This window comes from Hyperolius riggenbachi, chromosome 8 (assembly GCF_040937935.1).
Source record: "Hyperolius riggenbachi isolate aHypRig1 chromosome 8, aHypRig1.pri, whole genome shotgun sequence".
NCBI lineage: Eukaryota > Metazoa > Chordata > Amphibia > Anura > Hyperoliidae > Hyperolius > Hyperolius riggenbachi.
This window is the reverse complement of record NC_090653.1, coordinates 72,011,742-72,027,412: the sequence shown is the minus strand read 5'-3', so window position 1 is coordinate 72,027,412 and position 15,671 is coordinate 72,011,742. Positions and strand designations below refer to the sequence as shown.

General features: G+C 42.0%; 1 protein-coding gene across 2 annotated transcripts in view; it reads right to left on the bottom strand.

Annotated features, from left to right (window-relative positions):
- Window positions 1-15,671, bottom strand: part of LOC137528908 (cytochrome P450 2C8-like) — an 89,515-nt gene that overhangs the window by 29,554 nt on the left and 44,290 nt on the right. The window contains exons 8-9 of one of the 2 annotated variants that reach the window (XM_068250670.1): window positions 13,773-13,914; window positions 11,305-11,561 (exon numbers count right to left, since the gene is read on the bottom strand). In XM_068250670.1, coding sequence (XP_068106771.1) covers window positions 11,353-11,561; window positions 13,773-13,914 — 351 coding nt within the window. In that variant the 3' untranslated portion in view covers window positions 11,305-11,352. Of the gene's footprint in view, window positions 1-11,304; window positions 11,562-13,772; window positions 13,915-15,671 lie in introns of those variants that run through there. The other variant, XM_068250671.1, reaches the window with a different exon arrangement.

The following is a 15,671-nucleotide window of genomic DNA, read 5'->3' as shown; positions in this document are numbered from 1 at the left end:
GGGCTTTATGGGAGAGTGGGCAGTAAAATTATTTCGATAAAGCTAAGAAGGCACTATTTTTTTTTGGGGGGGGGGGGGGCTGGGCAAGTAGTTGTGCACGCTAAAGTTTCAGTTATTTTTTTTTTACCTATTTGTTGTTTGCTTCACAGTAAACTAAATAATACATCTTCAAGGTTGTAGGCATGTTCTGGCAATAAAAGCTCTCAAGCAATCCAATTTTTATTCCAGGTTCCCTAAAACGTTTGCAAAGTACTATATCTGGAAATCAATGATCCTGCAGGCCCTCCAAAGCTGGGATCAAATATTGTCACCATACCTTGTACCAGGTGCAAGCACAAGCTATGTGATAAACAGAATAAAACATTGAGTATTATTTGAGTTATCTACAGTGGCACTACTTATTTGAAAACTTTTCCACCATTTTTTTTTTATTTGTTTTTGCTTTAAAATATGTAGAAAATAAAATAAAATCTTAGAAAAATATTACAAACAGAATGCCTGGTTTGTCACCCCGCTCCCGAACAACATTTCAAAAAAGAACTTGTGTCGGGAGTAATGATAAAGTTATTGCTTAATCCATGGAAAGTGTGAGGAATGATACATGGGCTAAGCATTATGGGTAGGTCTGCAGGCCTTCAGATCAACTAAGCAAATTAAATTAACCTTGAACTACGGTATATACACAGGTTAGCCTGTTCTTATCTGTTGGCAAATATTAGGTAAAGTCTAGTGTTTAGACTGTACCATGGACAGGACGTAGTAAAAGCTGACCACAGCTATTCTGCTATTAAATAAAAAAAATATATATATATAAGAATTCAGTTAAGTATATTGTTACGCCTATACAATGTATAAGTAGCACTAGCAAAACCTGTGAGTAAAGGGAAAATCAGGAGTAGGAGCTGAAAACCTCTTACTGGGTCATGGAAAAACGACCTTCTAAACTCACCCATAAAGACAAAGTTCGCTAAAATAGTTACATTTCATTTTTAGTTTTGCATGTGTTATTGGTGTCTGAACCAGCAGCCTGTAGCAGCCCAGTGTCTCTTCCAGATGCTTTCCTGCAAGCGTACAGAAAAGCATTTGGATAGCAGTGGCGCCTCATTCCCCTCCCATGGAAGCACCGTGGTTACCGATCCTGGATGCTGCAGCGAGATGATGGGAAAATTTAGGATCGAAACGCGAAGTTTGCGCAAATGGCGGTAGGTAATGATAAATGATAATACCAAGCACTGCCTTTTCATTTGAATGGGCAGCTCTTAAACAATGATCATCGGGGCCATAGTTTACCGCTGCTCAGACACACTGGGTCAGCCATGGAAGAAGTACCGTATAGCGAAACTGCTGTCAGAATCCCATCTAATGCCCAGGACCCTCTACTATCACCTTCATGAATACCGTCAATAGATGCACATTGCCGTGCCGGACTGAACTTTTCTTAATTTCTTTGAAGGCACATTAATAGCTCCAGAGCATGTAGAGGGAGTGAAGATGGCTTTGGTGAGAGCTCACCAATCATAATATCCCCTGAATAGTGCCAACATTTTCATACCTTAAACATCTGGATAATGACTTCTCCTATCCCTCATCCACCTCACTGATGGCCAGCGCCTGTACAGTAACAAAAAGCTGCTTGTGCATGGAGGAAAATCCCGTGCTTCATGCTACGCGCAGGTGTGGACCATACTTGCACCTATGCAATGTGGCTGCACTCGTACATGGACAGGAGCATGTCCGCGAAAAGATATTCGACCAGCTCTTGTCAAATATGTTCGCGGGGTACCAGTGCTGGATCGGTGTGATCAGAGAACAGAATGATTTGTAGTTATGTCCCTGTTTTTTATGCTTCAAAAACTGATATACCTAAACATCAGTTTTCAAATGAAATGTTGGACATGTTTGGCAAACTTTATGGGAGGCATAACTACAATCACAATTTGCTTGATTTTCACTTGATTTCAGTGAAATCTATATAGTAAATAAAGAGAAAACTGTTTCAGGCATTTTCCATTTTTACTCTGACTGAAGCCAAACCTGATGTAATTTCCTCACTTACTCTTTTTTTCCTCCTAGAAACTACACTGTAATATCTAGTTTGCTTGGTAAACTTATGTGAGCATAGCATAGATCGTATTTCAGCAGCTTTACACTGAACCACCTTCAGCCAATCCGTGAGGAGCAGGAATGTAGAAGGAGAGATAGCAATCTTCCTTCTCATCGGCAATGTACCAAATAGAGCCAGGATGACTAAGATAAGATTTATTACAGCAGAAACATTTATGATTGGATTGGAATGCTTGCAGTGCAGGGTCAGGTTGAAGGCTGCATAATAATCATAGAGCACTGAGTAAATGGAATTTGGTTTTGTAGCTGACAATCCCACTTTAACCATTTCAGCCCGCAGGGATTTTTCACCTTATGCAACAGAGAAATGTTCTCCTCCCATTCATTCGCTAATAACTTTATCACTAATTATCACAATGAATTGATCTATATCTTGTTTTTTCTGCCACTAATTAGGCTTTCTTTGGGTGGTACATTTTGCTAAGAATTATTTGTTCTAAATGCATTTTCACAAGAGTATTAAGAAAAAAATTGAAAAAAAATCATTATTTCTCAGTTCCCGGCCATTATAGCTTTAAAATAATACATGCTACCATAATTAAAACCCATGTATTTTATTTGCCCACTTGTCTCGGTTATTACACCATTTAAATGTTGTCCCTATCACAATGTATGGCGCCAATATTTTATTTGGAAATAAAGGTGCATTTGTTCAGTTTTGCGTCCATCACTATGTACAAGCGTATAATTTAAAACATTTTGGTAATATACCTTCTTCACATGCATATTTTAAAAGTTCAAACCCTTAGGTAACTATTTATTTTTTAATTTTTTTTACATTGTAAATTTTTTTTTCCATAAAAAAATTTTTGGGGGTCAATTTTGGTGTGGGAAATAAACAATTTTAAATGTAATAAAATGTGTTTTATGTATTTAAAAATGTATGTAGATGTAGTTTTACTATTTGGTCACAAGATGGCCACATTAAGTATTTTTTTTATTTTTTTTGGTCCTCGCTTCCAGGAAGAGAGAAGAGGACAGGAATTTTTTTTTTTTTTCAGAAAGACCACGGCCTCTGATTAGAGGCGGTTTTGTTTTTTTTTTCTGCCGAGAACATGGATTTATGAACGTATGAACGGGAAACATGTTCCCATTCATTGATCACTGGGCTACCGGGGGATGGCACAGGGGTGCACGGGCACGCACGCATTGCCTCTGAAGAAGCAGGGAGACCTGCGAAACGGCTGTTAGGCCGACCTTTTCACTACCTGTCTGTATGCTGTACCCACTGGATTAAAGGAAATTGGTTAACTGCAGCCGGTGCCGGATCTGCTTTCATTCTCCTTCTTAAAGAGAATCTGTATTGTTAAAATCGCACAAAAGTAAACATACCAGTGCGTTAGGGGACATCTCCTATTCCCCTCTGTCACAATTTTGCCGCTCCCCGCCGCATTAAAAGTGGTTAAAAACAGTTTTAAAAAGTCTGTTTATAAACAAACAAAATGGCCACCAAAACAGGAAGTAGGTTGATGTACAGTATGTCCACACATAGAAAATACATCCATACACAAGCAGGCTGTATACAGCCTTCCTTTTGAATCTCAAGAGATCATTTGTGTGTTTCTTTCCCCCCTGAGGGGGGAGTGCATAGCAGAACCACAACACTGAAGAACTTGGCAGCCTTCCAGACACAGGCTGACAAGTCTGACAAGGGAAAGATACATTGATTTATTACAGAGACTGTGATAGTACAAAGTGCTGCAGTAAGCCAGAACACATTAGAATAGCTTTTGGAACTTGTAGGATGATAAAAAACAGGATGCAATTTTTGTTACGGAGTCTCTTTAAGTATTACCTTGGTTTATGGATGTGAGCACGGTGATATTAGTGACCAGAATCCAGTGCTGCTTCCAGTCCCTATTTTTGAGTGCCGGTCATACTGCTTTTTCTCTTTAACAAAATTTTGCTAAGAATTATTTGTTCTAAATGCATTTTCACAAGAGTATTAAGAAAAAAATTGAAAAAAAATCATTATTTCTCAGTTCCCGGCCATTATAGCTTTAAAATAATACATGCTACCATAATTAAAACCCATGTATTTTATTTGCCCACTTGTCTCGGTTATTACACCATTTAAATGTTGTCCCTATCACAATGTATGGCGCCAATATTTTATTTGGAAATAAAGGTGCATTTGTTCAGTTTTGCGTCCATCACTATGTACAAACGTATAATTTAAAACATTTTCGTAATATACCTTCTTCACATGCATATTTTAAAAGTTCAAACCCTTAGGTAACTATTTATTTTTTAATTTTTTTTACATTGTAAATTTTTTTTTCCATAAAAAAATTTTTGGGGGTCAATTTTGGTGTGGGAAATAAACAATTTTAAATGTAATAAAATGTGTTTTATGTATTTAAAAATGTATGTAGATGTAGTTTTACTATTTGGTCACAAGATGGCCACATTAAGTATTTTTTTTATTTTTTTTGGTCCTCGCTTCCAGGAAGAGAGAAGAGGACAGGAAATTTTTTTTTTTCAGAAAGACCACGGCCTCTGATTAGAGGCCGTTTTTTTTTTTTTTCTGCCGAGAACATGGATTTATGAACGTATGAACGGGAAACATGTTCCCATTCATTGATCACTGGGCTACCGGGGGATGGCACAGGGGTGCACGGGCACGCACGCATTGCCCACGGGAGAGCGCGCAGACGCGCACATCATCACTGCAGCAGCCGCCTGGACGTGAGGATCATGTCCAGGCGGCATAAATGGTTAATCATGTTAATCATTCCCCTATGGATAAATAAATTGACTGGTATTGACAAAAAATGTATACCATATTTTTTGGACTATAGGACGCTTTTGACAATAAGATGCACCTAGGTTAGGAGGACAAAAATCGGGGAAAAAAAAAAAAAAAAATATATATATATATATATACACACACACACACACTAAACTTGGTGCATCCATGGTGAAGGGGCATCTTGTAGAATTTGCCCCCTTTGTACTTCATGCCCCTTTGTACCTCATATCTCCCTGTGTCCTCCTCTGTCCCCCTTGTGTCCTCCTGTATCCCCATGTGTCCGCCTCTGTTCTCCTTGTGTCCTCCTCTATATGCCCCTTTGTGTCCCCCTATGTCCTCCATTTGTTCCCTGTGTCCATCAGTACATGGGCACAGAACAGGGAGTCCCTAACATTGCAGCGGGTTGGAGGTTCGTATTGGCAGGCGTTCACAAGTCAGGAACAAGGCATTTGGACCATAAGACGCAGTGACTTTTTCACCCACTTTTGGGGGAGAAAAAGTGAGTCTTATAGTCCAAATTATACAGTAGTTTAGTGCAGTTTTATACCCTCTTTTCCTTTTTTCAGTTCAGGTGTAGCTGGATGTCATTGGCCTCTCCTCCCAACAACAGATTGAAATTGGACCAAACAAATGCCATTTCAGCTGATTTTGATTGCTCCACTTTTAATCTGCAAACTAATTGCATAATACCACTTTCCTATCACTAATATTTACTTAGTACAACCTGCAATTAGAAACTATAACAATTGTATTAATATAATGTCCTTGTGATTTGTATTATCTGCTTGTTGTGGTTGGTAATATCAGCCTATATTTGGTAAATTCTACGTGTTGTTGATAATATCTGCACATTGTTGGTACAGTATTCTACACTTGTCTTTGGTAATCTCTGCATTACCTTGTGTGTTTTTATTTAATTAGAAAAAGTGGACATGGTTGAGGGGTGTGGCCTGTGGTAAGGGGAGGAGTTAAGAGCGCTGCGCCAGAGCTTATGTGCCTATAGGCTCCTGAACTGTAAATCCATCCCTGAGCAGGTGCACTAGGGGAGGAACAATGAGACAACCACCAACACAGGAATGGTTTCACTTTTGATGGCCACCAACATTTTTACCTCCTAACCATGGCTGAGGCCCAGTGCACACCAAAACCGCTAGCAGATCCTCAAAATGCTAGCGGTTTTTGGAGCAGATTTCAGAGCGATTCTAGGCATGTTTAGAGACGTTTTCTAAACATGCCTAGCGTTTTTGGGAGCGTTTTTGTGTAGCAGATTAATAATTTTGTAACAAAAATGCCTGGAAAACCGCTCTGATCTAGCGTTTTCCAGAGCAGTTTGTGTTTTTCCTATACTTTACATTGAGGCAGAAACGCTTCTGCAAACCGCAAACATGCAGCAGGAGGCATCCATCTGAAAATGGCGCCTGTGAATAATGGCACACAGTGTTGCCGCTAATCCGTTTGCCGCTTATCGTTATTTAACGTTAAAGCCTTATTGTTATTTAGCGTTAAAGCCTTATTGGTATTTAGCGTTAAAGCCTTATTGTTATGTAGCGTTAACACACAGAACCCTCTCTGTACCTATCCCTAACCCCTAAACCCCCCGGTGGTGCCTAACCCTAACCACCCCCCTGGTGGTGCCTAACCACCCCCCTGGTGGTGCCTAACCCTAACCACCCCCCTGGTGGTGCCTAACCCTAAGACCCACCCCCAGTGGTGCCTAACCCTAAGACCCACCCCCAGTGGTGCCTAACCCTAACCACCCCCCTGGTGGTGCCTAACCCTAACCACCCCCCTGGTGGTGCCTAACCCTAACCTTGACAGTGTTACATTAAATCCATTCATCGTTTTGCAGTTAAATAACTTCTGCAGTTTGGCTTATGTAGGGCGCTATTGATAAATAACGTTAGTGTGTGCCACTATTGATAAATAACATTAGTGTGTGTGCCACTATTGTTAAATAACGTTAGTGTGTGCCACTATTGATAAATAACGTTAGTGTGTGCCACTATTGATAAATAACATTAGTGTGTGTGCCACTATTGTTAAATAACGTTAGTGTGTGCCACTATTGATAAATAACGTTAGTGTGTGCCACTATTGATAAATAACGTTAGTGTGTGCCGTTTTTCTTCTTTTTTTCCCTGTGCGCCATTATTATGCAGTACTAACGATAAATAGCGATAAGCGTATCTTTTTAATGCGGCGCCATTTCTATGCATAGGCACTGTGCGCCATTATTTACTGATCCCACCGCTGACAGACGCGTGTGAGGCAGGGCTGCAGCTCATAGCCCTGCCTCACACGGAAGCGCTCCCCGTAGTGTGCCCTGGGGAGTTTGGGGGGATTTAGATAGTTTATAGCGGCGGGGATGCGGCGGTTTAGTTAGGGCTAAAGTATTAAACAGATTAGTGAAGTAAAAAGACGTTTTTTTAGAGACTTCAGAGTCTCTTTAAGTTCGCATAAAATGGCAGTTTTACTCTGATGATTTTTGGTATTTTGTGCTCAAGTTCAAGCAGCGCGGCGCCCACCGCCTACAACTTTTAGCAGTCTATGGGAATCGTAATCGTCGTGGCTTTATGCACTGGGAAAGCATTGCATTGCGCAAAATTGCACATGCTTTTTAACAAGTGTGACCTCAATCTCAAAGATTTTTTTTTTTTTGGGGGCGCAGTGCATTATTGCCAGAGAAATACTTAACTACACCATACACCATACACGATGGATGGATAGATAGATAGATAGATAGATAGATAGATAGATAGATAGATAGATAGATAGATATCCATACATATCCATAGATATATAGAATAAATTCCAAAATGACTATTTTATAAACTTTTCAAAGAATACTGACAATTTTTTTGAAATATAGTGTTTTACCTTCTATGACTGGATGACAATAATCTGCATGAATAAATATATCTTTATTTTATCCAATGAATACAAAATGAAAGTTAAAGTTTAAACCAGCAGATCCTGTGAAGCTGGGCAGTTTCCAGACACAGGCGTTCCAGGCACCTACTCTAATTTGATCCGATACTACTAAGAATCCGCTACCACTTGGCACCCATTGCACCTTGGAACCCAATACTGCTTACTACCCACTGCAAAACAGCACTCAATGCTTTTTAGCACCAACTGTAACTTTGCACCAAATACTGCCAGCAGTGCACCCACTGCAGCTTGGGTGTACATGTATTCATTGCAACTCAGAGGGAGAAAAAATTCAGGGTCATTGGAACCCCGAGTTACCTTTACGTACCCCGGGCAGTATAACATTACTGCTACAACAGCGCCTAGTTGCTGAGCACCGAAATCACCTGCTTTGCAACTTGCCAGCTGATATTGCTTATCTGTCAATTACACTGCATGTGACAGTTTGAGATAAGCAGTATCAGCTGCCAAGCTGTATGCTAAGCAGTATTTAGCATGTCATGTGAACACCCATTGCAACTTGGAGCCTAATACCACTTAGCATCAACTGTAACTTGCCACCCAATACTGCCTAGTACTCATTACAAGTTGACATGAATACTGTTTAGCACCCACTGCTATTTAGATAGCATACTGTGTATGTTTGTGGGTGGTGGTTATGATAGGCAGTGGACAGCCCATCTTGTGGTGCCCGGGGTACAAAACAGGAGAGAAATTGCTCTGCTGTACCACCAAGGTCCCTCATGGTAGTCCACTACCCCTGTTAAGAACCATGAAAGCCGATACAGTGGGATGCAAAAGTTTGGGCAACCTTGTTAAGTCATGATTTTCCTGTAAAACTTGTTAGTTGTTACAATAAAAATGTCAGTTAAATATATTGTATAGGAGACACACACACTGATATTTGAGAAGTGAAATAAAGTTTAATGGGTTTACAGAAAGTGTGCAATAATTGTTTAAACAAAATTAGGCAGGTGCATAAATGTGGGCACCACAAAAAAGAAATGAAATCAATATTTAGTAGATCCTCCTTTTGCAGAAATTAAAGCCTCTAAACGCTTCCTGTAGGTTTCAATGAGAGTCTGGATTCTGATTGAAGGTAATTGGACCATTCCTCTTTACAAAACATCTCTAGTTCATTCAAATTTGATGGCTTCCGAGCATGGACAGCTCTCTTTAACTCACACCACAGATTTTCAATTATATTCAGGTCTGTGGACTGAGATGGCCATTCCAGAACGTGGTACTTGTCCCTCTGCATGAATGACTTAGTGGATTTTGAGCTGTGTTTAGGGTTGTTGTCTTGTTGAAAGATCCAGCCCCGGCGCAGCTTCCACTTTGTCACTGATTCCTGGACATTGGTCTCCAGACTCTGATACTAAGTGAAATCCATGCGTCCCTCAACTTTGACAAGAGTCCCAGTCCCTGCACTGGCCACATAGCCCCACAGCATGATGGAACCACCGTCATATTTTTCTGTAGGTAGCAGGTGTTTTTCTTGGAATGCTGTGTTGTTTTTCCTCCATGCATAACGCCCCTTGTTTTGCCCAAATAACTCAATTTTAGTTTCATCAGTCCACAGCACCTTATTCCAAAATGAAGCTGGCTTATCAAAATGTGCTTTAGTATACCTCAAGCGGCTCTGTTTGTGCTGTGCATGGAGAAAAGGCTTCCCGTGCTTCACTCTCCCATACAGCATCTCCTTGTGTAGGCTGGAAGGTGTAATGGTTAAGGGCTCTGCCTCTGACACAGGAGACCAGGGTTCGAATCTCGGCTCTGCCTGTTCAGTAAGCCAGCACCTATTCAGTAGGAGACCTTTGGCAAGTCTCTCTAACACTGCCTATAGAGCGCGCCCTAGTGGCTGCTGCTCTGGCGCTTTGAGTCCGGGAGGAGAAAAGCGCGATATAAATGTTATTTGTCTTGTCTTGTGTAAAGTGCTCCAAATGGTTCAACGATGCACAGTGACTCCATCTGCAGCAAGATGATGTTGTAGGTCTTTGGTGCTGGTTTGGGGGTTGACTCTGACTGTTCTCACCATTTGTTGCTTCTATTTATCCAATATTTTTACTCGGTCTGCCACTTTGAGCCGTAACTTGAACTGAGCCTGTGGTCTTCCATTTCCTCAATATGTTCCTAACTGTGGAAACAGGCAGCTGAAATCTCTGAGACAGCTTTCTGTATCCTTCCCCTAAACCATGATTGTGAACAATCTTTGCCATCAGGTAATGTGAGAGTTGTTTTGAGACCCCCATGTTGCTGCTCTTCAGAGAAAATTAAAAGAGGAGGGAAACGTAAAATGTACCCCCTTAAAGGGACACTGTAGGGGGGTCGGGAGAAAATGAGTTGAACTTACCCGGGGCTTCTAATGGTCCCCCGCAGACGTCCTGTGCCCGCGCAGCCACTCACCGATGCTCTGACCCTGCCTCCGGTTCACCTCTGGAATTTCAGACTTTAAAGTCAGAAAACCACTGCGCCTGCGTTGCCGTGTCCTTGCTTCCCCTGATGTCACCAGGAGCGCACGGCACAGGCACAGACCATACTGGTCCTGCGCAGTGCGCTTCTGGTGACATCAGCGAGAGCGAGAACACGGCAAGGCAGGCGCAGTGGTTTTCAGACTTTAAAGTCTGAAATTCCAGAAGTGAACCGGAGGCGGGGCCAGAGCATCGGGGAGTGGCTGCGCAGGCACAGGACGTCTGCGGGGGGCCATTAGAAGCCCCGGGTAAGTTCAACTCATTTTCCTCCGACGCCCTTACAGTGTCCCTTTAAACACTCTTTCTCATGATTGGATTCACCTGTGTGTGTAGGTCAGGGGTCACTGAGCTTACCAAGCCAATTTGAGTTCCAATAATTAGTTCTAAAGGTTTTGGAATCAATAAAATGACAACAGTGCCCAAATTTATGCACCTGCCTAATTTTATTTAAACAATTATTGCGCACTTTCTGTAAATCCAATAAACTTCATTTCACTTCTCAAATATCACTGTGTGTGTCTCCTATATGATATATTTAACTGACATTTTTCATTGTAACAACCAACGATTTATGCAGGAAAATCGTGATGATTAACAAGGTTGCCCAAACTTTCGCATCCCACTGTATGACCTGAGCTCAACCACAATTGAAGAACAGTTCTTTTTATTGTGCAAAGTACATAATACAGAAAAATGTGATGTTTTGAGCTGAAGCCCTATCTCAAGTGCGTCACTCAGGCACTTGAGAAAGGGCTCCCGCCTGAAACATCATGCTTGTCTGTATATTACATACTTTGCACAATAAAAGGATTTGTTCCGCAATGTGCTTGAACTTAGGTCATATTTGCTGTTGTGGTTAGCTTGTCAAATTATTTGTTTGCCTGGCTGATCCCTTTTCAGGGACTTTATATCAGATATTCGACTCCACTGGGTGCATGTTTGTTGAAATCAAGAGATCAGCATGGCCGCCAATCCACAGTTTTTTTTTTTTGTTTTTTTTTTAAGGAAAATACTATAGGTGGCCTCTGTGTTCCTGTTACTTTAAGTTTCTTTTAAGAGTTAAATTAAAGAATTTTAGTTTGATACAGATTGTAAAGTGCTTGTCCGGGGAACAGCACGCATTTTGTAGGAACGAGGTAAGTGACCAGCACTGCTGATTTCGGGGGTCAAGTCCAGGTCTTCCTTAGGCACTGTTGTGGTCAACGTGAACTTCTGGAGAAGGGTGGTGATGAACAGGAAGAGTTCCATACGAGCCAGGCTTTCCCCAGGGCAGGCTCTTCGCCCTACAGTGGGACAAGACATGGTAGTAAAACAGACAGACAACAAACCAAAATAGGATAGCAAGCTGGTGGGAGCGATCCTGTACATAATTAAGAGTGCGGCAGTGCAGGCGAGTGTTATACATTATCTGCTCCCGGGGCAATACAGATGTCCTCCACATCCTCTTCAGTTTGCAAGTGACATGCAGCCAGCCAATCCGAAACTGAAACTGAAGAGGCAGTGGAGAGACCTGTACTGCACTGGGAGGAGGTAATGCATAACCTCCCCTCCGCTGTCACTCTGCATTCATTATGCACGGATTGGGTTTCTGCCCCAAGCTCCTTGGCCCACCTACAGCTGCGGGGTTGCAACCAAAACACAATTTGCATGAAATGTGCATGTTGTCCCATGCTTATATAACGTTTCTTCATACAACCCCAAAACATACTGCTAGTTTCATTGGTTTCTCCTACAATTAGGCCCAGACAACAGGAGGACATTGTTTGGCATCGTTGCCTGAGGAGAGAGGGGAAAGTGAGCAATGTGAATTGTTCAATGTACTTGGCAAGTGGAAAAACGTCAGTACTGAATAAATATGTAATAACAATCTTTGTATTCATAATTTATAAGCATAACTTAAGGCTCTTGCACACGTCCATCAAATCCGCCTGATTGTCGTCTGAATTTGGTCTGTTTGAAGACAATCAGGAGTGTCTATGCATGGCAAACGACTAGACAAGCGACTGATAAAAGGCAGTTCGCCCTATCCAACCGCCAAATCAACTCTCATGACTGTCGGGCTGTTATCATGTAGTTGGCCACGAGCGTACAGGTCATTTGAAAAGCAATCAAATGTATTAGCACACTGGTTGCAGTATTCACGCTCTATTTATTGAGCCATCATACCCACGAAGAATGCCAACAGTTGTTTCGGGGGCCACGCAGGGTCCCCCTTTATCAAGGCATGGGGTTACCACACGCCTTGATAAAGGGGAACCCCGCGTGGCCCCCAAAACAATTGTTGGCATTCTTCGTGGATATGATGGCTCAATAAATAGAGCGTGAATACTGCAACCGGTATGCTAATACATTTGATTGCTGATTGAACTGTGTGACAAAGCCTATGCCACAGTATTAAGCACCCGACGTCTGAAGTATTGGTGTGCCCACTCACAATCTTTGAAAGACAGGTCATTTGAACAACATGCACTTATTTTGAATACGGCCATATCGTGAAGTCAGTCATTCCGCTTGTGCACGCAGTATGCAAATGAGTTAATGATTGAGTTGGGTGATGCATGGAAAATACAAGTTGTGGTAATAATTTGTCGTGGTGTTGGTCATGTCATGGAGAGGGTCCTGCACTTTATTGGATGTGTGTGCGTGCCATTACACAGAGGTTAACTTGTTGTGTGGAGGTGGGATGAATCCCTCCTTGGCATCCTAATACCAGCTGAATATTGTATTGATATTTATTTTAAAAAGTGCACCTAAATTGATGTGACATGATGAGAGAAACATTGGTACACATAGTACTCAGTCTACTTAGAACCTGGCTTTTGTCCACCTTTTATTTTTCTGTGTTTAAAGGGTTGTGAGGGCAGTGTTATCTGTGTGCAAATGAGGCAGTCGAGCAGCAGTTGAATAAAGAGCAGTACATGAATAAACAGAAGCAAATCCGTTTTATCAGAGTGAGCAAACACTGCTAATAACAAAAGAGAACTGGAAAGATACATGTTCATTAGCAGGGCCAGATTACTTGAAAGGCAACAAAGGCCCAGGCTTTGAGAGGCTACAGCCCAAGGGGGGCACCTGGACATGAAATAGGGGTTTTTACACATGAAAGAGAAGATTACAAATTGGGATCCACACATAAAAAGGGAAGCTGATGCCCAAGGAAGCTGTACATGAAAGAAAGGGGTTGCAGCAAGGACGTTGATATTACACATGGAAGAGGGACGCTATATGTGGAATGGGAGGGGCAGTGCTGCATGTGGAAGGGGAGCCTCAATATATTTGGCCCGGGCCTTGTGCATTCTTTCTTCTTGCTAGTACTTTAATGAACCAGATTGTAGGCCACACTGTCATGGCCTCTATGCAGAGTTCAGGGTCAAAATGTAACCCCTAAAGTTGGTGGTAGGAAAATGAGACTGTGGGGTGGTTCTATATCCTGTTACTGCTACATATACAATGAATTAACTCTTACGTTTGAGACAGATGAATTAACTAGGTACCTGTAGAGAAAGGTATAAGAGCAGGACTCTTCTTCAGGGTACTTTTGTCATCCAGAAATCTAGCAGGGCAAAATACTTCTGGATCTTCAAATTGTTCCGGATCCTTTAGTGAGGTGGTCAGCAATGGTAAGACATCTGTGCCCTGGTAAAAAAAAAAGGGAGATAAAAGTTATTTTAGAATATTATTTCCTTTGAGTTGATCCTTACCTCCCCAGAAAGGTTGCTTCTGATCCCCACTTATCGTTTATTTCCTTGCTAGATGGCTTGTCTCCTTTACCAGAGCCACTGTCACTGCAGTGTAGATGTACTTGTACTTTCTTTCCAAGATGTTGCCCAGTCAGACCCCTCCTAGTGCGTACGTTAAAAAAGGGTGTCGGGAAAAAAGGGCGCAGGGTTTTAAACGATAAGCATGAATAACGTTTAAAAAAATTGTGCTATATTCCGTTTAAAAATAATGTTTTATAAAGTTATAAATCATTAAATAATGTGTATGAAATCGGCAATTGTAAAAACGTTAATCTTCCATGTTTAAAAAGTGAAATGTATAATAACATTTTATAAAAGATTAATAAGAATTTTTACTAAAGCTATACCTAACCCTACTCTCATACAGAACCCTCCCTGTACCTACCCCTAACCCCTAGACCCCCCTGGTGGTGCCTAAACCTAAGACCCCCCTGGTGGTGCCTAAACCTAAGACCCACCAGGTGGTGCCTAACCCTAAGATCCCCCAGGTGGTGCCTAACCCTAAGACCCCCCCTGGTGGTGCCTTAAACTAAGACCCCCCTGGTGATGCCTAAATCTAAGACCCCCCTGGTGGAGCCTAAACCTAAGACCCCCCTGTAATAAGCATTAATAACGTTTGAAAAAAATATTGTGCTGTTTTTTGTTTAAAAATAATGTTTTATAAAAGATTGTACTGTTTTTCGTTTAAAAATAATGTTTAAAAAATTATAAATCATTAAATAATGTGTAATCATGAGAAGCAGTTATAAAACAGTAAAAGTCTCCGGGCGCCGCTTGTAAAACGTTCTTTTTCTCCGGCGCCCTTTTTTCCTGTTGGGCGCCCATTAAACGATATTTATTATAGGAGTGAATGGTGGCGCCCTTTTTGTCCACCTGCCTCAGGCGCTCGAATTTACTACCCAGCTCAGTGGTAAGGTATGGGGGTGACTTTACATAACTGGGCTGCACACTTACAAGAGCTGTGCTAAAGAAACAGGATGGAAGGACATCATCAAGTGGAGACACTCACTACAGCCACCATCACTTGACCGGAGGCAAAGGGTCTCTTTTTTTCTGGGAAGGTGAACGTCACTTGTTCTCCCCACAGGTTGTTCCTAAATCCTGTCCAAACATGGGCTTTAAAGTAAACCCATGAGGATTCAAATGCAAACAAAATGAATACTTACTTCGGGAGGGGGAAGCCTCTGGACCCTCCAGTGGCTTCCTTGTCCCTCTCCCCCAGGCTGCTTCGGCAATGAGATCCCTGAAGCTCACGAGCACAAAGTGGTAATACACCTATGCAGAAGCATGGACCCACTCGGGCTTTGGCAAAAAAAGCTGAGCACCATCGGGTCTGTGCTACTGCATAAGCACAGACGGCTCGTGCATGTTCAGTAGCATGGACCCCATCAGGCCCATATTTTTCTGCCACAGCCCAAGTGGGTCCGCGCTACTGCGTATGCATCAACAAAACGTTGTCAATGGTTTTGTGAAGGCGACAGTGCTCGAATGAGCCTGTGGTGGAGGATGGGGGAAGTTTTTGGAGGATTCAGAAGCTTCCCTCTATTGAGGCGAGTACCCCATTGGGGCTCTTTTTTTCCCTACAGGTACAATTTAACTATGGGAAGCTCTCCAGCCGAATTCAGACTGAATCTGCAGTGTTTCCCTGCAGGT